Raw genomic sequence first — 27,301 nt, 5'->3', positions numbered from 1 at the left:
TATTTTTAGATATAAATCCTAAATTTTATTGAAATCAGTATACATTTGTCCTACTGATAGATACAAAACTGATATTTCAGGTTTTCTTAAAATAATAAGATTTAAGAAGGCTATATAGTATCATAATTAAAATTTGTTAAATAAAAATTATGTGGCGTAGAACTAATTTAGCCATCTTAAATTAAGACTAATTCAAAAACTAAATAACATCTGACTTTTTTATTTTTGATGTAAATTATTTTACTATTATTATAATATGTCTCTCTAAATGTTTTAACTCTTTATTAACAATAAAGTTTGCTTGGTTGCAATAACAATAATAAGTTGAAATTCTCTACCTGCTAACATGGTTGGGGGTAAACAAAAAACAGACGTGATACTAAACATACCTTTTATTCCCGTATGACTCAGAAATGGTCGTCAAGTTCAAAGCTGTCAATGAGTGACATCGTAGAAACCGTATTCACAAGGAAACAGTCTGTTTAGCAATATAAAAATTCCACCAAGGATCATGTCCAGAATTTGAAGCTTGCCTCTTCATAAGGCACTGAAAATCAGTTTACAAGCACTATATAACATAAGAACGGCTTGAGCAAGTAAGTTTCCCTATGGGGAAGAGGTCTCGGAGAGGTAACCTAATCTCCGAGTATAATTTGGAAGGATGTGTTATGGAATACATCCAGAGTTGGGTGGTTATCAAAGCTGTCATGATCCGCGATGTTGCACTAAGCAGCAGTTTTTTAATAATCTTAAACCAAGTCTTGCGACGCATACGCATATACGAAGTGCCGCTTGGTTGCGGAAACCTGCCCGCAGACATAAAGCATGACAAGAACCAAATCTCAAGGATTTTTAAAAAGTTAGCATCATTGAATTTGACACTGTAATATTGAGTAAATAACATCAGTAACGCTGATATAGTTAAGGCAATCTTCTTATTAGATTGATATTTTGACTTATTGACACCCAAGTTAGTTTATAACGCTTTGGATATTTCAGTAAAATTTATCGTCGTCATCATCTCAGCCCAAAGACGTCGACTGCAAGGTATAAACCTCCGCTGGAGATATCTATTGGGGATATAAGATAATCGCCACACTTGGTAGGCGGGTTGGCGATTGCAGTGTGGTATTATGGTACGCAGAGGATACTATTGCCCATCCTCTGGAAACTTGTTTTAAGAGCAGTGGCAGTACTATGTAATTAATACACAAAGTATGGAATATATAAGACATTGTATGTCCCAAGAATCAAATCTGCGACTTACGATCACAAGTCTTAATCATCTACCGCAATGCTACTTCTGCTCGATAAAACTTGTTATCTGAGCCCCAAAATACAAAGGACTTTATCATCTCCGAAGTTTACCACTGTAGAAGTCATAATATCAACCAATTTGATCATAGACTTTGAGCACTTTTAAAGGGGGAACCCTGCTCGAAGCCTTAAGAGGCTGTTAGGTAGTTGAAGCGTGATTTATAGATTTAGATACCAATAGAAACTGTGCGTGCGGAGATTGACGCGAGGAGAGATGTATGAAGATGTATGGGAAAGTAAATGGAGTAATTTTGAATAAATCACGTATGTATTATATGACAGAAATATTAAAAAAGAGTGAAAGAATGTACGCTGTATTTTATTTACATTTATATATCCGGACTATATACATCTGCTTATAAGTTGTGAAATTACTATTTAAATTCAAGATTTCAATCATTATTACTATTATTTATGGTGATTGTATGTGTAAAAGGTTTAAAGAGATGAATATATAGCATTTTTCTGTCAATTAATGTATGATACACCCAATCCTAACATCAGGTTTTAAAATGTATTACAAAAAAAAATTCCAAAGATTTTAGCTGGCAAATGTGCGATACTTTTACCTCTTTAAAGTTTATACACACTCATTACCAATCAACCTATATAAGTAATATTTCTTTGTTACGAAAATCGCGATTACTGGCCGATTATTCGAATTAGACAACTGAATGAATTCAATATTTCAAAGGCACCGTTAATTGGCATTTGTAATCTATACATAAAATAAAGGACCCGTGACAGAAAAGGACCATGGATATGAGATATGATCAATAGAGATACATAAACCAACGACTTTTAATACCATTAAGAGGCGAACAAAAACATAATGACGATAGTCATTATAACTATTTACGTAAATTACAAATATACGTGTTTTTACCATGTTTAGTTGTAAAATATGTAGCTGATGACCGTAAAAGATCAATTGCGTGCACAATCTCGCACGCATTTTTGCGTGAATATCAAACAGTATTACTAATAATTTGCAACTGTATAAGCAATGTGACCTGACAACATTACAAAGCAAGTCATTGACACAACATCGATTCTTACAAAGAAACTTAATAAGAACGCGTACATTTAACTTTATCCTTTGTTGAGTATTCATTTAAAAATAATCATGTGGGACTTAAAATATTTCTCGGATTTTTGTTATCTTGACTTTATAGTTATTACAAATTTTAAGTTACGCAATCTACTTGTGCGGATTGACACCCCCCCCCCCACACTAGGTAGATCGACGACACAGTTAAGGCAGCGGGTAGTCGCTGAAGGTCGGAGCAGGACCGGTCGTCGTGGCGATCCTTGTAGGAGGCCAATGGGGCTTATAACTTACAGTAGGAGCCTATCGGCTGATATGATGATAGCATGATGGTGATGAATCTTATTCGTCATTATGAAAGGACCTAGCACTTTCACTAGTGCTAAGTCCTTTGTGAGAAGCTATTCGGATTACTATGATGCACACGCAGTTTGTTTTAGCCACTTGCTTAGTGTGATAGTTTGCTATAAGCGAAAAATGTGTTGGTCAGGTGATATAATAAATGAACCTACGCTTAAGAAAGAATTAAAAAAAAAAAAAACATTGTTTACTAATGAACAGTAGGCAGAATGTCCCATAAATCAACGTCAACCCTATAGAATACATATACATACACATATTAACGCGAGTACAGTTGTAATTAGCATGTAATTAAGGGTATATTGTACATTTAAATTCCCTAAATATTCTGAATACTTCTATACTGCTATCTTTAATTGTTGCGCAAAATAATTTGTTTATTTTTTAAATGGCACATTAAAAGAATAGGCGTGTATAAAGTAATAAAGATAGTGAATTAAAAATTAAAATTAATTATTATCTAACAAATTGATATCTATGAATGAACGTAAGGTAAACAGTAGTAGTAGGTATAGTGCAGAGCAACAGGTGCCCGATTCATAAGATCGAATCGCACGTGGGCGACGTTATGAAGGTTCATTATCAACCTGACGTGACATAAACAAAAACCACCCACGGACGAAATTCTTTTAGTTTTACATTGTAGCATGGTAGTCTTAAATGAATATGGTGGTCGTTGCAGATGTATTTTTAATTAACAAGAAAAAATAATCTTCATTTATGTAATTTGAAAAAAGAACTTTATTTTTAAACATTCATGATATCCGCAATTTTAGTTAATATAATATATTCAGTAATTAATTTTCATAATGTCTAGTTCTTAGCTTCCATTATAAACATGAAAAATTTTAAACGATGTTTGTATGTATATACTTGAATATTTACAGCCTTAATATACATCTTCACCATTTCTTAGCATAATTATAGTTTTCATCATAAAACTCTCCGCGATTTTAACTATCTCGTCGTTCCCACTAGTGTGATGTCAAGCCACGCTGCGTCCTACCAGCTCGTGGTCGCCACTTGAGAACCTTTCAGCTCCAACTGCCATCCAATTTACGAGCTATGTGCTTCACTCATTGTCACTTATTAAAAACTATTCTACAAGCTACGTTGGTAAAGTTAGTGCCTCTTCGGGTCTCCTCGTTACACGTATTTAATTAAATTTATGGATAATCATTATATTATGCAACATTTACGTATTGACGTAATTGTCTCTTCATTTGGATCTACCTGTATAACCGGTTCTCTTAAACGAATGTCATCGTTATCATGTACCGCACACGAATGGAAACGTAACTTTATATTTTGAGACGCACAAAAATAACATTTATCATTATTTAAACGTCATGATGAAAATTAAGTAAATAGCCAAAAGCACTCTTAACATGTTAAATAGTCGTGATATGGTATTAATTTATTTATCTTTATTTTATTGTACATCGTATTCAAAACCAATAATAAAATGAATTCTGTTAAATATTTAGTACTTAGACCGACTCTTATTTATAACTACTAAACAAGATAATGACCGCGAACTATACAAACAAAGAACTTCTTATCGAGAATATTACCTCAATGGAAAATGCCATGGGTGTCATTGTTGTGAGTGATGAAGATTTATGACAATAAAGCGTTGGATAAAAAATGAGATAACCATTTTATTTATCATAAATAAGAGCATTAAAAGATAAAATTTAAAGTATAACTTAGAATTAGAGAAAATGATCATTGTTTTAAATAAATGTTATTATTGTAGTTATGCAAAGTAGACAAAGACTGACTCGGTTCTTAAGAGCTAAGATTTAAAAAAATACATTGTTTTAAATGACGATTTAGGTCTGGCATCCAAGTGAATTAGCAAGATATATAATGTTTTGTACAAAGAATTAACGATTTTGTAGAAAAAGTTTATAAAATTTGATAGGCTTAAAACGTAGTGATTTAAACACAATGTTTAAAAAAAAACTAACAACAATTTAGTCTTAAAAATTAACCGAGGTAAACCAGTGGATTGACAAGATGAATTGGCAGTGGGCAGGCTAAATAGCGAACAGAAAAGATAACCGCTAAGGGCTTATAGTACTGTAGCCGAGACCACGATCCAAACGCATCGAGAGATGTCCATCAACAAGGTGGACAGACGACCTTGTTAAGGTCGTCGGAAGATGCTGGATGCAGGCCGATTCCTATGACCGAAGTGATGATGTTGTCAAGAAAAAGTTAAGACGATACGTGTTTACTTATTTTCTTAGAGACTTTTGAGGACACTCAATTACCACTGTTATTGTTCATAAAGCATATTGTGTACGAAGTTAATATGACGTGATAATGAGGGTTTTACACTGATATCTAGACCATAATAGTAAATATAAATCAAATGATTCACATACCATTGATCCTTCTATGTTCGTAACATACTTTAAAAAGAAATCTAGTGTCGATGCAAATGAGCGAATAATCGACATGTACGATGCCTGTACAACATGCACCTAATACGTATGCTTAATGGAAAATACGTGACATTAAATTGCGTCACATTTAGAAACAAAGATATTTATAAATAGACAATATCGATAAACTTTACATGAGATTTTAGCTTTCGAGATAATCGATCCAAAAAATATTGAAGACAATTGTAAAATACATGTTTATAACTTCTGATATTTAGGTGAGCAATGCGATAGACTGAGACTTGCGATAGGTCGCGGGTTGAATTTCCCGGAATATAACCTTATATAACTTACACTTTGTGCATTAATTACATAAGATTATTACTGCTCACAAACATGTTTCCGGAGAATAGGCAGCAGCGTCCTCTGCGAACTATAATCGTCGCTAACCCGCCTGCCAAGTGTCGCGATCATGGTATATCCCCATAGATATCTTTGAGGGACGCTTACGCCTTACAGTGTGCCTCTGTAGACTAAAACAACCAATATTAAGTCTTAAATTGTTTATATATTTACTTTGATCTACTAGCGATTGGTCACACACATTTTTAAAATCCAACACAGAATACAATATAAACTATGGACTATAACTACAATCATTATAAGTGTATATATTGACTGTAATTTGGATTTAAAAATAATAATAATTTGAGGCTGATCAAAACAAACTTAAAATTATAATACAGCAATTTTCAATATATAAAAGATAGCAGAAATCAATCAATTACTAAATTAACATAATACTTTGAATAAAATATTAGATCGGGAGGTCGAACATAAATCTCGATATCAATGTGGTGTAAATCTGTTTTAAGTAAAAAAATATAAATAAAATAATGAGTAAATATCCTATAAAGCGGTTTAAATATAATTTTAAATTTCGTAATAGATTTAGCAAGGTAGGCGCTGCCGTCAAGTTGATTAACCAATACATTTTGTAGAGCAGATATTTTCGTTTGAACACGTGTATCATTTAAACTATATCTGTTTAAATAAAGATGCGTTACTAGATCCGTAACTCTGCATCTCTTGAATTTTTTGAGCACATTCGAGAATAGGGTCCAGATTAATTAAAATAAAATCGCAAAGGCGACTGGAAATGTTTCGTAATTAAAGTGAAACTAAGATGGAACAAAAACTTTTACACAAACATTTGTGACTTAATATGCACAAAAATGTTAGAAGCGTTAGTCTTGAATAAAAATGTTAATAATTTGATAAAAACGAAAATAATATCGGACGTTGACACAAACTTGATCCTAATGTACGAATAACGGATACTAGTAACGTATAGTTGCAAAGTAACTTTGAAAAATTTCTTAAGAAAAATATCAAATCTTAAACATATCTTAAAATTTTCGTTCAATTAAATAAATGGGCGTTATTTTATGGCATATTAATAATATCAAATACTTTAATTGGGACTGTATGCAAAAAACATATGCTTTTGTAATACTTAAAACGTATCTGCCAAGTGTCAATGCACTTTGTATTAGAAAACGAGACCGTAAACAGCCGGGCGCATCTCAATTGCTAATGAACGTAAAATTATTATCAACATACGAGTTACAGATCAATAGACCACAGTAAAACCTTACATGAAAACCTATTGTCCTTCCAATTTCTTTGTTAAAAATAATCACTGTCTTATTCAATGTCTTTCACTTAAAATAACTACATTTAATAAACGTTGCTGTGTATTAAATGTAACTTAATACAAATGAAGTATACATTATTTAAAAAAAATAATTATGTACTTTCTTCATAAATTGTGTATTCATTATATTTGTAAGTACTATGTTATTATTATATCACTTTATGCCTTTTGTGTTTGATGACATTTTTAATTGGATCAGTGGACATTCATATGAAAATAAAATACTTTTTATTAATCCATATTTTTGTCAAACAGTGTTAATGATTAATGTTATGTAACACTTTAGGAACAAGTTATAACAATTTCTCCTAATAAGACTGATATAACATAAGAATAGAAGTTCGATACCCACACAAGTATAATGATGAAATAATGAAGATTGGTAAATGTTAAAACAGTTTATGGCTGTTCGAGTTGTTTTGAAGTATCTTAGAGAGAGATTACGTTTCAGTTAACAAACATTGGTAACACAGATCGGTAGCAGACTTTCGTGTTAAGGACGGGAAGATGTTCCGTTAATTATATATATTAAAATTGTATGTATATAATGAGTTGATACAAATGTACCACAATTTCAATTTGCTTCAATATAGACAGGACTTTTTGTAACTAAAGCAATAAAAATCATTAACGATCTTGTATCATGATTGAATATTTAATATAGTATTTAGTAAAAAAATGGGTCTTAGTTTCTCTTTAACGTTTTACGACAGTGTAAGTGACACTGCAGAACTAATAGATATCTAGAGAACTAAGGACCCAGCTCCAACAAAACACTGGCGTGAAATCGAAAATTGCTATTGTGTTTCGCCTGATTACTGCGTGAAGCCGGATACAGATTCACCGCAAAGAATATATAATGTGTATATTACGTATACACAAGAAGTATTAAATAATGCTTTTTAAAATGTCTCGTCCGATCAAAAAGCTTTAAGACGAGAGTCTACGGTCGCTTGTTACCTGCGATTAGTCAAGGCGGTAAAACGTGGTCTTTCACTTCGGATCGCATTGGCAAGCACATAGTCGCTTAACGAGCCACGGAACGCTGAGCATGGCAATCATAAGATCTGTGGTCGAACGAAAGCGATCGACATAGCTCATCGGATCAGCAAGATGAAATAGCAGTTGACAGTTCACATAGCGCGCAGAATAGATGGCCGCTGGGTATTTATGGTCCTGGAGTGGAGACCACAGACTGGCAAGCGCAGTAGAGATTGACACCCATAGAATGGACAGATATAGGAATGCAAACTGCTTCCGATCTTATTGGAAATGTACAATAGGCCAATATCAGCAGTGGACGTCCTGTGTCCAGAAACATTGAATTATAATCGGACCGGGCCGTGGCTGATAACGCAATCCCTGTAAATAGGTCTAGACTTACCATCGTCAGCTCTTTATCAACACGCAATGGATGTTCCTGCTGAAAATGCCCTACGGCCAACAGCATTCGTCAATAATAAAAAGGAACAAACTCAATATATGATATAACAAATTGGTGTTTATAAAAATAGTATTTATTATAGCGTACTTGAAACTAAATTTAAAAAATCATAAATAGCCAAAATATCATATCAGGATGAAACTAATGCCTAGAATTGTTTATTTCACGGTATAGTGATAAGCATGCAAACTACACCGAATAGATTATATTTAAATTTAGTTGGCGATCATCATGCCCGTTCGAACATTATTGGAGTGGTGACTAGGCGGTTTTTTAAATGGATAACTGTAGCAAAATATATTTATATATACTTAAGTAATAAATTGTCGAGCGAGTTTTATCTTCACAAATTCACTATAATGTATTTATATAATAATTTAATGTTAATAATCGGACCCTAGAGAATATTAATGTTAAATTATGTATATATAAATTTAAATATGTAAAAGCTTTTACAAATCGACTAATTACTTAACGGTGAAGAACTTAATTATCGCGGTTACGCTGTTTTTTATTTTAAATGTTATCCAACAAATAATTATTCCCATGTTCAATACCCCATCATCATCTCGTCTTCAGTTTTCAGTTCAGTTTCACGTGTCAGTTTTTGAACGACCTTAACCTTCACTTTATGGGTGTTAAATCTGTTTTTAATTATTTTTAACCTTGCTACACTGCGTATCATGAGTGCATGATACATGTGACAGTTTACCTTACATATCAACGAACCATATAGGCAAACATATATAGATATAAAGAGATTTTAATGCAAATCCAAAACATTTCTGATTTTATTACTACAGGATATATTTCGAGTACAGTTTTGAAATATTCGTTTTTTGTTATAAAGAAAAATATAAGGACACGTTTTACTGTTTTCAAAACACTCTAAAGACATTTTGTTGATTGTAGTTTTCTGTACATAACATGTAAAACCGAAATTAAGCATTGGGACGTTATTAATTAAAAATGTCGTTAATGAGTTTAAAAATAATTACACAAGATATTCTATGACCATATCAAAAATGGAAATTTTACAAGGTTTAAATAATTATGTATCTCGCATTCTTACATGTAGTTTCTCGCTATGGAAAGCTAACAACGAAACCACACAAAGCTAATAATTCAACTTAAAATGCAAGTTCACTAATGACAATGTCGTACGTGCTTAATATGAAATATTGTTTGAGAACTTGACGTTATACAATTTGCATACTTTTACGTTTTAATCGTTCATAGAAAGTAAGCTAGAAAAATATTTTTGCGCCATTTTGTCCGCATTCATACAGTTTTAATAAAAATATAAATAGTCGTTTACGTCATGAAACTCAGGCTTTGTTTAAAATTAAACGACTGTTTATATTTTTATTAAAACTGTATGAATGCGGACATATATATATATATATATATATATATATATATATATATATATATGTGCGTAAGCCTGGAAATATGTTAAAACGGATTTGGATTGAATGTAAGAAAAATGTACAAATTTCACTCTAATTTCGATATTAAAATAAGAATATTTGTATGCAATTATATATATATATATATATATATATCATTCAGATTTTAAAATGTTTAGACGAATGTGAAATACGAAGGTTTAAACATAATTGATGCCAATTTCAGAAAAAAGTTCTAAATACTATTATTTATTATTATTATTATTCTGCTAATTTATTATAAAATTTATGACGAACATTGCTACATATCATGATTTAAACATAATTTTGTTTTACAATATTATAAAGAATTTGTAAAATAAATGATTGAGACATAATTTCATACATTGCTATATATTTAAGATGAATATCGAAATTACACACAAATAAACGATGTATAAACCATAATAGTTATAAATATTTAAAAGCGCAAAACGTATCTTTTATTTATTTCAAAGATGTAAGTCATTTTTTGTGAGCAAAAAAATTGATACTTGTGCCAGATTTAAAAGATGACTGAAAGGAGTTAAAAAATATGCAACTTAAATTATTAAAACAGGATTCCTCATAAGGTACTTCGCGCTGAACCTGTCTGTTTTTAAATCATTTCATTTACAATGTTGATATACGTTTAGTGGCAATATATTACATAAATACATACAGAAATAAAATATATTTACTCACCTTCATATATATCCATGTCGAATCTAGTCACAAAATTAAAAGTTTTTGAAAACGTTTCTATGACGACGCATGACAGCAGTCTCTAATTGGAATCTCATAAGCTTAATCTGTATCAAATGCAGATAAAACAAATATTTTTGTTATTATATTTATTGTAAACTTAGTAATTACATTAATACTTTGACGATTGATCAATTTATTTTAAAATTAATATAATAACAAAAATGCGAAAAAATACGTTTTAGTTTTTATTTTAATCTTGATACCCAAATAAATATTTCGCATTGATACGCTATTTATGGCAATGTTTTTTATTTATAAAGTACCAATTTTTAATTAATCTGTAATAAAAAAGGAATTTGTAAGAACTTTTTAAATTTTGTGAAAATATGAATAAATAAAAAATATAAGTAAATTTAACTGATATCATCTGTTTTAAGAAGGAGTAATTATAAAAATGGAGCAAGTTTTCTTAATATAATATATTTTTTTAAAACAGTTATATGTCATTCAAATTGGTTCGGGGACTTGACTTTTTAGAAACTTGGGTTGTATCTATTAATATTTATTAATTTACTTCTTCCAACAGACATATATATTTACAAGTTACTAATCATTAAATATTGATGATTTATATCATTATCATGAGTAGTGTTCATACAAATACACCATATTTTTACTCTTAACCATTTATAAACATAATCATTAAATATATTAAAATCGGTAACATTCAATTTGTACGTAGGAACATCTCTACTTGGCCGCGTTGAATAGATTGACGTATCGGAACACACAGATCACTAATTCTGACTATAAAATACAACTGATAGCTACGCAAATTTCACAACAAGAAAACAGCGACTCAAATAATATTGTTTATTTATTTATTAAAAAACTTTCGTTCTACTAGCGTGGGAATTCAAATTAATCAAAATGGGACTGACAATATCGAGTGTTTTTACAAGACTTTTTGGCAAGAAACAAATGCGTATTTTAATGGGTGAGTCCTATGACAGCTTGCGTTTAAAGATTGTTTAAATATATTTGATAGAGGGTTGTAATTGTAAATTACCTTTGAACAAAAACCATTAATTAACTTTTTATTTTCAGTTGGTTTAGATGCCGCCGGAAAAACGACAATACTATACAAGCTAAAACTCGGTGAGATCGTCACCACTATTCCCACTATCGGCTTTAATGTTGAAACAGTTGAATACAAAAATATCAGTTTTACAGTTTGGGATGTTGGTGGCCAAGATAAAATTAGGCCTCTTTGGCGTCATTACTACCAAAACACACAGGGACTGATATTTGTAGTAGATTCAAGTGACACCAAGAGAATAGTAGAGGCGGAAAATGAACTTGCTAACATGGTCTGTTACATTTACTCATGCATGCCTTTGTTGCCTATACATACAAAATTTATTTAGTTTCTAAAATATATTACTAATTTTGTTAATAATGTTATAGTTAAAAGAAGATGAACTGAAAGATGCTGTTATATTGGTCTTTGCTAATAAGCAAGACATGCCCAATGCAATGACAGCAGCTGAACTTACTAATGCACTAAACTTAAACAATCTTAGAAATCGTCGAGTGAGTACAAAGTTCATGTTGTGTATATTTAGTGTTGTTTTTGTAAGAAATATTTTAAGATTAATTGTTACATTCCATTTCCAGTGGTACATTCAAGCTACTTGTGCAACACAAGGGCAAGGTCTCTATGAAGGATTAGACTGGCTTTCAAATGAACTTGCTAAAAAGTGAGGTCATTCAACACCAGTCTGTGGGAATGAATATATACACAATTCCCAAAATGGGCAGACTTTTTTCCATGGTGTGAATGCAGTTTCATTAATATTGGATGTCTTTTGCATCCATAAATATTGTTATATATTCATAGATATTGCATTAATTATATCCGGTTTATATATTAATTGGGCTTTTTTCACAGTCATAATTTTTAAATATTTATATGGTATTCTATTAATGAATGATATATTTATAAAATTTAATAAGTTCAGCAATACTCTTTTTGAAGAATTGTCTTACCTATGTACTATATTTTGAAGCTATACATGATAGCAGTAGATTATTTGAAAACTTCAAAATTCTGTGAAAACCTAATCCATTTAAAAAGATTGGAAAAATCAATTAATACTAAGTCCATTTTCTTGTTTTTCTTATCATGTGATTATTTTTATTGCTTAACAAAAATGGCTAATCTATAACCATAGTCTATGTGGAAATGGGCCAAAAACATAATAATTTAAATAAGTGTAATTTTGCAAGTATGTTTTCTATTTACAATTTAGTTATTTAATTAATGTTTCTAAATATTCCTTATTATTCCAATGTAACATAAGTTTATGGTATTCCCAAATTTAAATTAAATAATAATATCATACTTAATCCTTTTATTAATTTGTCCTGTTTCATTGTCTTGATGACATTGTTTCATGTTAAACACATGAGTTTATCAATAGGCACTATATGGTTAGAAAATATTAGAATATTGGTTATGATAAATGGATTGAAGTCCAATTTACTTTTCTGTCTTTAAGAATATATTTAGTTGATATGACTGTAATTAGCTTCTTTTCTTAATTTAACAACTTATGCATTTATAAAACATATTATTACATTGTTCAAATACAAAAAAGTGTCTGTAAATTTCATAAGTAATTTGTATAAACTTTTTCCAAATTCATTTTGTGTAATTGATTGTTTTTACTGTATCAAAAATGTGTTTCCTTTAGGTTTACAACATGCTTAATGAATAATATAATAAGCTATTCAGTTTATAACAGCTATTTCTCTAAACTGTTTGAAATAATTTGTTTTGATCTCTAAAAATAATCATTATCCTTTGGATATAGCAGTTGTGTCTAGAAAATAATAAGCACAAGTTTAAAAGTTAACACTATTTTTTCACAATGAAGAATGTATAAAGTATAAAATGTTAATTAGCCAAAAAAGTTATCATTTATATAGGTATTATGTTGTGATTTTCATTTCAGGCTTTTCAAAATCCTCCAAATATGTTGGGGTGAATTAAAGTGGCAATTAAAAAGTTAGGTGTAAACAAGTGTTTATTGTTTTATTTACATTTAAACAGTTTTTTCAACTTACATCATTGATATCATATTTACATCACCAGCACAGTTCATTGAATCATAAATTGAAATCATTTATGACTCCAAGATGGTTTTCGTTTTTCAACAAAACTCTTAATACCTTCTTTTCCATCATTCATATTAATATTATCTACCATGATTTCTTCCCCTAATTTATAAGATTCTAACAAGTCAAGTCTAATTTGTTTATAAAAAAAATGTTTTCCTAATGTTATCACAGAGCGACTCTTTTGTTTTATGCTATCAATTATTTTCTGCACCTCTTCATTGAGATTTGTAACTGGTACTACCTTGGTCGCTAGGCCACTTTCATAGGCTTCTTGTGCTGAAATAGATTCACCTGTAATTTTTAACAAAAGTATTAGTTTTTTGCTGCTGTGATTGCTTAAAAAAATGGTTAGTAAGATAAAATACCTGTTAGTAACATGTACATTGCTTTCGACTTTGGCACTGATCTTCCAATGGCAATTCCAGGTGTAGAACAAAATATTCCAAAGTTAGCACTATATTTAAAATAAAGATCATTAACACCAGAAATTAAGATTATGAAGTAGTGATGTAGTAAATTAATAGTAATCACCCAGGAGTAGAAAAACGGCTTGTGTCTGTACAAATAAGCATATCACAGGAGGCTACTAATTGGCACCCTGCAGCAGTTGCAAGACCATTAACCTATAATAAAAAAAGGCTTTTAAATTTAGAGGATTATAGTCTGTATCAAATGTTTTAAAACTAGAAGACTACATTTTTGGTAATAAATTAAAAAAAAGATTATAATCAAATATGAATACTAAAAATAATTCCAATTACATATGATCATTTATACTAATCACTATATATAATAAAATACTATAATCACTGTTGTAAATTAATAACAGAATACCATACTTTGTTTTAGATATTTGATTGCAAACAGAAAAAAAAACAAAGCTTAATTTCTTCTGCAACAATTTTATTTTTTAATTTATTGGTACATAGACACAAGTGGGGAATGTACTTCATTAATAATCCATTATTGAATTAGTATAACTGCATCATTTTCCTGTTAGCTATGTCCAGCAGTAGCCATCCTATAGCCGAAATTATTATATTTTCACTGGCTGCTTATTTATTTTTATTGTAGTAACTGTTCTTTTAGAAATATGTTTAGTACAAAAAGTTATTTACCTTAGCTATAACTGGCACTGGGCTTTGAATTATTGATTGTATCAGTTCAGTAGCTTTTCTAAATATAAGCCTATGCTGTTCTTTTTCGTTATTTGTTTGCTGTAATAAAGAAAATGAAGATGTATGGATGTTTTTTTTTTCTTATCGGATTTAAATTCAAAATTTTCTGTAACCGTTAGGTGTGCGAGAGGCAGTACTAACTACATTATTAACAAGTAAGGCCAATGATTCGTGTGTAATATTCGACGGTTACGTGATGCTCCAAATAAAGGTCTGAATCGTTCAAAGATGCCGAGGTTCTGAACAATAGGTTTTACAAGAAATAACCCGCGGTCGGGGCCTAGCCTAGATATAAAATGAATAGATCTCGTTGCGAACATCGTGAATAATAATCTGCATCAGTCAGTGCGTAAGAAAGCGGGTTTTCTAGGAATCTCTAAGATCATTGTGCATGAAATCATATGTAACTGTTTATAAGCATAAACCTTATTATTTATTTCCCATAAAATATTCTAGATTTTTTACAAAATATCTGAATAAAATTGTATTCATATAAATTATATATATATATGCGCATAACTCCCGACTTTTGAAAAATTAACATAATTTTCATTAAACAATATAAAATATTAATGACTGAGGTAACATCGTAACCTGAATAAATTATTATTTAAAATATGTAATTCAAATTTTCTAGTTAATTTAACCTATGTAAAAATAGCATTGCATTTTATTATTAACAAAATCTATCATTTAAAGTAATTATCTGTATAATATTCATTATTCGTGTGAAAATTTTGTCCTATTTTAAGTGATATATACGGTCTAAAATGTTCACCATTTCTATAAAACAATATATTTACTATCTTCCTGTTTCTCCATTTTATGTAAATGATGTTATGCTGCTAGCAGATTTAGGCTTAATGCTGCTTCATCGATTTTGAGCCCGCAGAAACAGGAAGCTAACCTTTTCCTTACTCATACAATAAATGGTTATTTGAAATTTAAATTGCGCCATATTAACAACTACAATGATTCACCAACTAACACTTGGTGATGCAACTCTAGGATTAATTAATAATAACCTTTCTATACTACTGTCTATGTTTCTCATTTAGTTTAAAAATATACAAAATTACTCACAAATTCTTTTAAGTTGTGTCCTGCAGAGAATACATTTCCTTTTGCTGATAACACAATAGCTCTTATTGATATATCATCTTTGTTAGCATTTATTGCTTCTATTAAATCATTCATCATATTTAAAGACAGCGAATTTCTGTGTATCATAAAGAAAATTGTTTTAATATAATGAATTCCAAAAGTAAAATGTTTGTTTTTCTGCATACTAACTTTGTTCTTTCATCGTTTAAAATAATTTCTCGAGTTCCGTTGCTTTCATTACATATAACATATTGGTAATGATATTTGCGTAATAATATGTTTAAGGAACTAACACATTTTCTCTGTAAATAAAATTAATATTGATTTGCATTTATTTCATTAATGATTACACATCATTTTTTTATGTTCTCTTAACTTTAGAGGTTAGATACCTGAACTGATGTGAACATTGTCACTCCTACTTCTTATGAATTACTGAATATTAAACTGTCTCTTTTATTAGAGCAAATATATTTAGAACTTGCTTCAGAACTTCTTGATATTTATATTTTACTATTCTACAACACAGTACAACTGTCAGAGAAATAGGGTTACCAATTTAAAAAAACCAACAACATATAAGGGTAATTTAAAATAAAAAATTTAATATTTGGAATTAATTTAGTATTATTTAATCGGTTCATCGTCAGAATCAGATTCTGAAACATCATCACCCATATAAACAGCTCGTTCATCTTCTGCTGTTATTAGGTTAATAACAGCGCTAAAACAAAAATGTACATGTTTAACATTTTAAGCTAACTTTCAGCAACCTATAATAGAAAAAAAAACTGAAGGCAATGTAAAATTAGTTATATCAATTGTTACTAAAACAGAAGGTTTTTATTACATTAGTTACTAATTCATAGCCATTAAAATACATATACACCGCAATTACATTTACAGGCGTTACTCAAGTTTTTCTGATAAAAAAATATAATGCTAGGATGAGGTATGATCAACAAAAATACGATGACTAATTTTATTGCGAACAAAGTATTAAATTTGTATGAAATTTAAATTAATCCCCCTCAAAATTGAAATTGAAATTATTCTCCTTGGCTATCGATGCACTTATTTCACAAGCACTTCTGAAATGCACCGCCCGCCAGCCCGCTGATAAATGCGTATGCGGCAAACAATGCGAATCACACAACCGCCACCACCAAATTACTCAACACGTGTTTCACCCCTCCACGGGGCATCTTCAGGAGTTATGTTACACCGATTAGTGCCAAACACAGAGTCAAAAAAAGACTACCACTGCATGTGCGGAAGTGGCTAAATATTGGTTCTTTTCTTACTCAAAATATTGTCGTATAAGATTGTTAAAAGTTAAAAGAAAGTTACTTAAACTTATATACCAACACAAATGAACCAAATTTCGGAGATTTGAGAAAATTTTTGTTTGTGACTTTTATAGATGCGATGAGATAATTTCAAGACATGGTAACAAGCAGCTATTAAAGTTACAAGTAGTTAATTTTATAGCGTTACTCAATAAATTGTAATTGCAGTGCGGATGTATCTCTAAGATTCATATCCAACAAGGTGGTATTTAAATACTCACGTGATCACTTCTTCCTCAAACAAAGTATGAGTATTAGTATGGTCAGATGTAGTCACTTTGTTAGCTAACACCAGGTCTAGCAACGACCTCAATTTGCACAGAAGATCAGCAGATTCCTTCTTACATTTCACTTTTACTGTTTTTATTGATAAGTAACATTCATCCGAGTTCTTTTCTTCCACTAAAATTATAAACAGTATTCATACATTTTACTATTTTAGGAATGCAACATACTTACGTTAAATAATTATAGAACATAATGATGCTAATAAAAAAGTTTTCACAAAATTAAAAAAAAACATTAAAGGTTTTGCTGTTGAAACCATAAATAAACAATACGCCTATCTACATATTTTTTCAATATCAAAAAAAAAGTAAGAGATAGTAGTTTAGACTTAAAAGAGTATTTATATTAGTTAGTTATTTTTACAAAATATCTCATTATTATTAAATTAAGGCATGAAAAGTTATTTTTTTAAAACTACTTTTAGGTGAAAAACAATGTGAAACAAGTCGTGTAAGAGATTGAAGATTCATGTAAAGAAACATTTTTGCCGGTATATATTATTTACACTAGGACATAAGACAGTGTCTTCTAACCAACTCCCTGACCCCGCCTCTCCTTGCAACATTTATAATTTTTATATTATAAAACTTATTTCAAATTAATACATGAATTTTGTAATACAGAATATTACAGAAGTTGCGATGGAAGTTGCCATTCAGGTACATATCTATGGTATATGGACTCATCAAGCGATGTTATACATAATTATTATTTACTGCAATTATTTAAGAGTTTGCTTTCGTTAAATTTGGTATTAAAATCCAAGATGGCCCGGAGCGAAAGAGTTAATCCTGTGTCTAGTTCGTTTTTGAGTTGACTTCCTTAATATTTAAAATATCCCCCGTGTGGGGCGAGGGCCTCACGTTGGAAAACACTGAATTAAAGTCTGGATGCAGGCAGCCCAAGACCAGCCATCGCGGCGACCTTTGAGGAAGACCTATCCCTTGTAGAAGGGCATCTATATGTCTTGATGATTTCAAAAATATGGAAAATTTAAATAAAATAATCAATAATTTTTTAGTGTAAAATGAGATAGTACGAAAATGCAATGACATAACTTATTGTTATTTACCCGAATAAACAGACGAGATGGACATTTTAAATCTCGGATAATAATGCAGTGGAGTACTACCTTTCACTTCAATTTGCAATACTTAATAACAAGATAAAACACTGCTTATTTTAAATAAATCAACGTATAGGCTTCAATAGTCGTGCTATTAACTTAAAGTTTGCAGAAAGAAATGTTTCAGCAAATTTTGCACAGATCAATTTATTTCATCATTAAACAATTGTTATCATTATACTATAAATACATATATTAACACAATCTGCATATTTCAGTGTTACACAGAACCCATATAAGAAAACTACTTACCTTCGCTAAATATAAATTCTCCGAAGAATAAAAGAGGTAATGTATATATTAACGTCACATCTAGTAGAAAAAGTTCAGAAGAATGTTGTTTCAGCCAGTACACCAGCCAGTTGGCTCCTGGACTGTTACACACTGGCCTTCCACAGTAGGCTTTTGGGTTTTTGGGTGGCGCCATTACGCTACTGGGATGAACAGATGTTTTACCTTCTTCAGGGGTAAATGCTTGAATCCTTATAGGTCGATTTCTTGCATTTAAGTTTAACCATCTAAAAACGACATCATAAGTTGTACATTTTCTTATAAATACTATCTGGTGAAATAATTGTATGTAGCGGCCCGAGTTGAGGCTTAGGTGTTAGATTAGGCGCCCTCTTCCTGCTTTAATCCAGCGGAATTTGCAAATGTCACTCAGGCAGCAATGAAAACCCGGTCGAAAAAAACTTATAAATTAACTTTGAGTGACATGTAGTGAGCAGCAGGTGTTGGCGAACTAACTCAATATTTTAAAAAATAATCTCAAGTAATTTTAAAAGCTATAAACATTGGGTATAGTAACAATTGTGAGTACATGGTTTGACAAATAACACTGTTATCTATAAAATTTCGCATCACTAGTTATCATCGTTTATCCACAGTAACTTGAAAGTGAAAAAGAAAGATAAGTAAAGATTTGTAGTCATAGATGTATTTGAAAAAACATCATGGGGAACAATTCATGCATTCACTAATTGAAATGGACATTTTTCTTAACATACATGATACAGAATTAATATTCTAGAAATTATTAATGCGATATTTGTAATTTACAATAATAAGTTTTACTTATTAATAAATAGAATAATATAAAATACTAATTACCTTACTGAAGCTATATTTGGATACAAAGCAGCAGCCACGATCGCCTTAAAGAGACTCAAGTTACTGGCGTTTCTGTTCTCCCACGGAGATTTTACATCGCCTGAGGGTAGGAATCCCATTTGCTTCAGGTTGTAACCTAACTGCCTTTTCATGTCAGCCAAGAGTTCTAATGTATTGTGTGAAAGAAAATGATAATGTGCGAAAGAGCGCCTCCGTTGCCACGACCCGCATTGCTCCCATTGTAAAATTGCCTCTGATACTGCAATATGATCGCTAGGTTCCCCTAACGTCAGACTACGTTTCGCTTGTTCTACCTCCATTTCTTTTCCTAAAATAAAGTATTAAATGCAATTATTATAAGCTTGGCTATATATATACATACATAAAAAATATACATATAAAAAGTCGTGTGACACATTTAATATTTTTTTAAATTTTGTACTTATTATCTTGAGCTAGATCTCGTTTATAATAATCCCATAGTGTCTAATAGACATGAAACCCTAGGAAATTCAAATAAAACAAATTAAACCAAAGCAAATTTCTTTGTGACTAGTGCTTTTCAAAACCGTATGTAGCATGCTGGTTGAACTATTATTTATATATTTTTTAAATTCATTATTATTTTTAATAAAACACAAAGTGGAACATAATTAACGATAACTATAATTCAAGGAAGCATGGTTACCAATGACAAGTTGAAAGGGATCCTTGAAGCTCCACACGGCGGCGAGACTTGCAGCACGGTCGAGACAGCCAAAAAGAGAGGCTAATAACAACAGCTTGCCGGCAGCTGGGTGTACAGGAAGTCGAGCTAAGTGCCACCCCAGAGGCGTCAAAGTCTCGTTTCCGTCCAATGCGCCGCATCTACACAAATAAGCACAGTTATTTCTAAAAATATACTATATTTATTTAGTATAAACATAAACATGACTATTTAAAAGCGTGCGACACAGTCATGCACAACTTAAAACTTAAACAAAAAATTATACCAAAGTCTGCAAAAAAAATTATAGTAAAGACCGTCAAGTTTGCCCACAACACCCAATTATTATGAAGTAGCTAAGAAGATATATAAAAATAGGTACGGTTGCTAATTTGCAAACATGTTGTATGTACATCAACCATAAGAAAAAACTTACACAGGTGCCAGAAATACGTGTGTATAATTTTTTTAATTTAGCTTTTGGCTGAATAAAAAAAAAGATTATTTGAATAACAGCTACAAATACTCACTGTTGCAAATGCTTAACAGCCCATTCCACCGTGGAAGGATGTGGAGGAGACGGCAAGATGCTAAAAGCGTGGGCTGCTAACCCTAGCCGCAATCTCTTAACACTTAGCACAGCTTCCAATAAATTGCTCCTTTGCAACTCAGGTAATAGTCGTTCCTGCAGCTTTGATGCTCGATATGTCGTCAATAAGTGGTAACATATACCAGGTTGACATCGGCCAGCACGGCCACGTCTGTCAAAATATAATTCTTCATTACTAATGTTTTTAAGATTGACAAATCTTGATGAATCGAACTGTCAAATCAATATTCAGTTTGATTGTATATCAAATGTGTAAAAAACATTAAATTTACATTTTAGAACTTTCAGTAAGAAATGTTTATATAAAACATTCAACTTACTAGACAGGTAGATCTACTGTAGCGAGTAGTAGTGAAGGTTTTCTATCTATTTTTATTATATAACTGTTATTTATGATTATTATTACTTGTGCACCGAAATGCACAATATTTGTTTGAACTGAAAACAGCTTACTGTTGAAATAAATGTATCATTGATTTTACTTTATTTGACACCCTTAAAAGTTCTGAAGAAAAATCTAGAATTTTGAAATGCAAAACTGTAGGCAACTGTTGCTCAGTACAAATATTGCTCACATTATTCTTAAAAATATTAGATGACAAGATTTGCATGTTCATGATACTACAGTAGATAGCAAAATAAACCATAAGAAGCAAATTTCTTTGCAGTTTAAGTATAAAAATATATGTAACCTTTGACGTAAATTTGCTTGTGCCACCCATTCAGTCTTTAGTGTCGCAATATTTTCTTTCACATTGAACCCATTTAATTTAATTTTGCCAGAATCAATAACATAAATAATATCATCAATAGTTATTGAAGTCTCGGCTATATTTGTAGCTATTATAATTTTCCGAATATTATTTGGTGGCTTCTCAAATATTTTATGCTGTTCTAGTGAAGGCAGTTTTGAGTGCAATGGATAAATTTCAAAGCGGTCTGAAGGAAAGAAATTACTTTCATTCATCATTCTCATAAACCGGGATATTTCACTGATTCCAGGTAAGAAGATAAGAACAGCGCCCGGGTCCCCTCTGCAGATGTATTTCAGAAGCTCCAACAATAATTGTAGATTTAACTCTTCTATTCTCACATCTTGCAGTGTTTTATAAACATCATGATCAAGTTTGTATTTTTGGGATTCTAACCAAGGTGCTGGAAAAAATTAAAAACTTATCTTTAAAAAGTAAATTATTTGATAAATAATGGTCCTAAAATACTATCGGAATTATTTGCACATTTAGTAGATTAGGGGTCATAATTTTCACACAGTCACAAAAAGAAGTAAAATTTACTAACTAGAATAACATTTATATCTTAAAAGAAACTATTCATGCTGTACTAGATATGTTTGGCACATAGATGAAATTATTGTATTGTAACTGTAATAGTTTACTAATATAATTGCAGTACAATGATTATAAGGACCTGACAATTAATCCCATGGTTTATTTGATATGTATTTTTATATATTTAATATATAATGTCAATTATATGATGGCTTATATGATATAAAGGCTTATCATTAATAAGGACGATTATCCTAATTAATGATAAGTCACAATTACTCATAAGTTTTTTATGATTGTTTTATATTATTGTATTTTGTTTCTGCTGTGTTATATGAAGTTATACAATAAATAAATGACATACCAATCTCAGCCTTGTATTTTATGTCTTTTTCCATATCATTTGGTTTGTTGAGATTTTTCACAAACTTATGCCATTTTGGACGGTTCTTTGGTTTCTGCACTGAAGGTAGTTTAAATTGTGTTATTCGCAAAATCTCTTCCAAGTAAACATCTTTCACAGGATAAGCTATCCCTTCTATTTTCATAACTGGTGCATTATCAAAATATACGGAAAGGCTTTCAGCATCTAAAGTGGCACTCATTAATATAAGTTTTAAGTCCTGTCTCCTTTTTAATATCTAAAATCAACAACATGAAAACACAAGTATATTAAACTGATGATTGTATAAATTAAAAATAACATATCAAATTATTTTTTGTTAAATTACTAAATTCTTAAAACATATTCATATTTCTGTTAGACTACTATTAAAAAAGATTTATCATCATAATTGAAAAAGATCCATGTACTGATATTTTTACAAACAAAGTAAAATTACTGTGTGCTAATTCTATTAATATTATTTTACCACATTTTATTAATATTATTCAAAACAAATTTAAAATTGGTTGTCTTTACACAAAGTAAAAAAGTAGAGGAACATACACAACTTGATTCTTTATCCCCTTAAATTGATCAACTCAAATAAGTGTATCCAACTATACCACTCCCCTATACACATATAAAGTATTTAAAGTTAGGACTTGATGGGTTTACCTGTTTTAACATGCACATAGCCAAATCCACATGAGAATCCCTTTCATGAACTTCATCTAAAATTATATGACTAAAGTCAGTCAAACCCTGCGACATTTCTAATTCAACCAAAAGTACCCCTGTAGTACAATACTGAATACTAGCGCGAGGTCTTTCTTCTTTTCTGAAATTTTATACAAATCATTGTGTATTAACTTATTTATGAAAATCTATTTGAAATATGAAAACAAAAAATGTTTATATGTATAAAAAGTTTGGAAATGAGTAATGGTATCTTTATACAGTTATATTAATTATGCTTAAATTGATATTTATAATAATCGTGTTTAATACCTATTGGATTAGTTTAAGAGCCTGCAAACACCAGACCTATGTTATTTTATATAGTTGAAAATTCTCAGTGTTTAGTAACTTGTAGAAGCAAAAAACAACCAAAAACATGATGGCTTTGGCAAGTAACAGATATCAAATCTACATAAAACAGCAACTTGCCATATATTTAATTCTTTTTAAAATGATATCAAAAAACACATCATTTCTCGCCTCACACTTTAAAATTGTAATAGACTGTAAATTTAGTTAATTTATAGCAGGGATGAGCAACCTTTTTACACAATGTGCCAATTTAAATTAAAAATTGTTTGGTGGGCTGCACATAATGCAACACCTATTAATAATCTAGAAATGTGTATTTATAATAAACATTATAATTAAAAAGATATATAAATATTCAATATGAACAAATCACACTGATTAATGGCATGTTTGACTAAGAAAAAGACCAAGTTAGTAACTTGTCACAAACAAATTGTTTCAGTTTTGTTTAATATGTTCTACCATTTTATTATAATTAATTTTATAACAATATGTTAATGGAAGAAAGTCAATAAAATAAATTATATTTTGAAATGCTCGGTGGGCCATATAAAAATGTTAAAAGGGCTGCATGCCTCCCATGGGCCAAGTGTTGCTCATCCCTAATCTATAGTATAAAAGTTGAATTTAACATGATACAGAAAATGTTTCCTTGATAGTCATATGTTTTGACCATTCCAACGCCTCTAGATCTTTGATACCCATTGCCTGCTATGCTATAAGCCACTATGTGCTACGCTTTTATAAAATAATGAAGGTTTGACCCTGGCACTAGCAATTGAAGTAAATGTTATAAGACTTACCTTTCTAATCTAACAGCATATCCTACAGAATTTCCAATTTTCTCACATCTTTCTTGTGCAACTCTAGCTGCAAGAGAAGAAGCTGCTATTCTCCTTGGTTGGGTAACCATGATCTTTGTATTTGCACCTCTATTATTCTTTATAGCATCATCTAATATAATTTGTGGTATCTGAAAAAATAACAATATACACAGCAATGATAAATAGTTTTCTTTTTATAAATCTGATGTAGAGTATGATGATGTAAACCACATAAAATGTATACACCTATCCCCCGATTTACACGGTACTCATTTTACACATTTTCACTTTTACACAGTTTTCCAAATAACTTTTTTTTTGTTTTAATAACCGATTTTATTACCATCTCTAATAATGTAAATATTTCTGCTTCAAACATCGAATTGCTACAAATAAATTCAAGCAATGAAAGTGAATTCGAACCTTCGATTCCGAAAAAAAGAATGAGAGTAAATTCTGACAGTGATAATGGATAATAAAACACCTTTGCTTTTATTTTTGGTTCTTCTGTTTAATGTATATTGTAATTAAATAAAAAAAAACAGTGTTTCCGTAATATATTAAATATTTTAACTTGTAAATGCATTTTATTTTTATATTTGTGTACACCAAAAAATATTGAAAAAAATCATAACTGTTAAATAGCAAAATTATGCATTTTCTGCAAGTCTTTCGATTTACACGGTTTTGACTTGAAAATTTTAAAATTTTTGGCTTTACACGTTTTTCTCAGGAACGTATTTACCATGTAAATCGGGGCATAGGTTTATTTTATTCAGCACACATTGTTTAGTCTGCTAAATAAATATGTATAAAAACAATTTGTATTTTTACAAAATCAGCATTGTCTCCTCATGACATATGTAAAGTTGGACTGTTTAAAATAATGTTATTTAAAAACAACATTTAATGTTTCATGTAATTATGTACTTCATATCTTATCATCATTATGTAAGCCAATAGATGCTTACCGCAAGGCATCACAACAATATGATCTTGTCACTGGTCCACCTAGTGTGGGGCACATCTGCACCGCATTTACTGACTCAGGCTCAAGTACATTTATTTTTTGTACCAAATAAAACAGTTAGTGATGTAAAATTATCACTTGAAAAATTTAAACAGTACATCATTGGCTTTTGTACAACAATGATTCTTATTTAACAAGAAATAAAATAATGTGCATTGCTTAAACAATTTTACTAATCCAATAATGCTTTCTGCACTCTGCATACAATAATGCTTATGATCCACCTAGATGGCTTCTTATAAGAGACTACTAAAGATTTTATATAGTATTGTAAATAATTAAATATCTATACTTACTTGTGTTGACTTTCCACTGCCAGTTTCACCACTAACAACTATAACTTGATTGTTTTTTACAAGATTTAGAATATCTTCAGATTTTTTGTATGTTGGTAAAATTTCTCGAAACTTCAGAAATTTTTTATAATTACTTCTGGTGGTCATATCTTTATATTCTATTTGAAATCTAAAGCTTAGATCACTTATGTTTTTGTCCTTATAATTTATACTTACTCCTTTAGATAAACATTTTACAAGTTTTTCATCAAAAGTGCCTGTTATTATATCATCATATGCATATTTATAAGATGAGGAATTTTGGTTGAACTGCTGTATATTATTAATAAAATGAATAGGTTTTTCACTTTTAATAGAATTCATATGAGGAGTAGAAGTACTTGGTTCATTTTTAATAGATTGAGTATCCATATTTTCTATATTTTCTTCTGGTTTATTTATTTCCTCCATATTGTTTTCATTAAAATTCTCAAGATTTTGTGCACTGTCTTTATTTTTAACCGGAACTTCTTCGATGAGAAGCTTAGGATATGAAGATGTTACTATTTCTGGTAATTCAATGTCTTGTTTTTTGGCAAGAAATAGTATTTGTTGTAAATTATTTCTTACAGATAATATTACAGGGTTCGGAATTTTTAGTGAGATCTAAAATTTGTAAGACATGATTATTTCAACATAATCAGAAAAGAAAGTAGATAAATAAATTTTGGTGGAAATGAGGGGAAATACTTGATGCAAGGTGAAAAATTCGATTTGTTTTGGCTTGATTGACACGGTTAAACATTTACAGTGAAATAAACTATTTTAAATACTAACTCTTTTCAATTCCTCTTTATCAAGAGCTAAAGATGTGAAAAATAGTTATAATGGTAATTTATGTTTGTTCATCTTGACTACACTACACACTAACAATATAAATAAACACCACGTAGAGATTAAAAATACTCACAACCATATCCTTAGACATTTCCTGTTTTCTTTGACTATGTAGATTTTTAAAGTATAAGCCAATATCACGTCCTTTTAAATTAGGTGGTATTTGTGACCTTTGAAATTTTTTATTACGATTCCAATTCCGATCATGTTTATTCCAATTGTTTAGAGACATATTATTAATGAGTAATCAAAAAACGAAACTACAAACAACAGCACTAATAGTACTTGTGTGAAGTTTGATATTTAGCAAATACTATCAATACAGTTTTGAACTGTTTATAATCAATAGCACGAACTTGACATGTGTTTATTATTATGATCAATAGATTCACTCACCGAAAGTGTTGCTAGATTTAAAAAAAACGATACCTTCTCAATAAAACAGGCTGGCGAAAACGCATAAAAAACAGAATATACAACGTG

At 30.2% G+C, this 27,301-nt stretch overlaps 4 protein-coding genes across 4 annotated transcripts in view; 1 reads left to right on the top strand and 3 right to left on the bottom strand.

Annotated features, from left to right (window-relative positions):
• LOC137918836 (probable serine/threonine-protein kinase DDB_G0282963) overlaps positions 1-10,475 on the bottom strand; it is a 39,526-nt gene extending 29,051 nt beyond the window's left edge. The window contains exon 1 of the mRNA XM_068761758.1: positions 10,412-10,475. Coding sequence (XP_068617859.1) covers positions 10,412-10,427 — 16 coding nt within the window. The 5' untranslated portion in view covers positions 10,428-10,475. The remainder of the gene's footprint in view (positions 1-10,411) is intronic.
• A 711-nt stretch (positions 10,476-11,186) lies between these two features.
• Arf4 (ADP-ribosylation factor 2) lies at positions 11,187-13,514 on the top strand. Its single transcript, XM_068762011.1, has 4 exons — positions 11,187-11,411; positions 11,522-11,784; positions 11,882-12,007; positions 12,092-13,514. Exons 1-4 carry the CDS (start codon positions 11,345-11,347, stop codon positions 12,176-12,178), a joined length of 543 nt encoding a protein of 180 aa, XP_068618112.1. The 5' UTR covers positions 11,187-11,344; the 3' UTR covers positions 12,179-13,514.
• Positions 13,495-16,413, bottom strand: LOC137919047 (enoyl-CoA hydratase domain-containing protein 3, mitochondrial). The gene is made up of 7 exons (XM_068762010.1): positions 16,272-16,413; positions 16,069-16,181; positions 15,859-15,994; positions 14,716-14,814; positions 14,129-14,220; positions 13,963-14,051; positions 13,495-13,888 (listed from the first exon to the last, which is right to left on the bottom strand). Exons 1-7 carry the CDS (start codon positions 16,287-16,289, stop codon positions 13,599-13,601), a joined length of 837 nt encoding a protein of 278 aa, XP_068618111.1. The 5' UTR covers positions 16,290-16,413; the 3' UTR covers positions 13,495-13,598.
• A 25-nt stretch (positions 16,414-16,438) lies between these two features.
• Positions 16,439-27,160, bottom strand: LOC137919046 (ATP-dependent DNA/RNA helicase DHX36-like). The gene is made up of 12 exons (XM_068762009.1): positions 26,892-27,160; positions 25,943-26,587; positions 24,596-24,765; positions 23,418-23,580; positions 22,722-22,998; positions 21,761-22,223; positions 20,989-21,219; positions 20,441-20,619; positions 19,753-20,080; positions 18,895-19,160; positions 17,450-17,630; positions 16,439-16,603 (listed from the first exon to the last, which is right to left on the bottom strand). Exons 1-12 carry the CDS (start codon positions 27,048-27,050, stop codon positions 16,507-16,509), a joined length of 3,159 nt encoding a protein of 1,052 aa, XP_068618110.1. The 5' UTR covers positions 27,051-27,160; the 3' UTR covers positions 16,439-16,506.
• Positions 27,161-27,301: the final 141 nt, after the last annotated feature.

Source organism: Battus philenor, unplaced genomic scaffold, assembly GCF_028537555.1.
Source record: "Battus philenor isolate CCGP_79_NKW_IND1 unplaced genomic scaffold, ilBatPhil1.0.hap1 SCAF_15, whole genome shotgun sequence".
Lineage (NCBI taxonomy): Eukaryota > Metazoa > Arthropoda > Insecta > Lepidoptera > Papilionidae > Battus > Battus philenor.
This window is presented reverse-complemented; position numbering and strand designations above follow the sequence as displayed.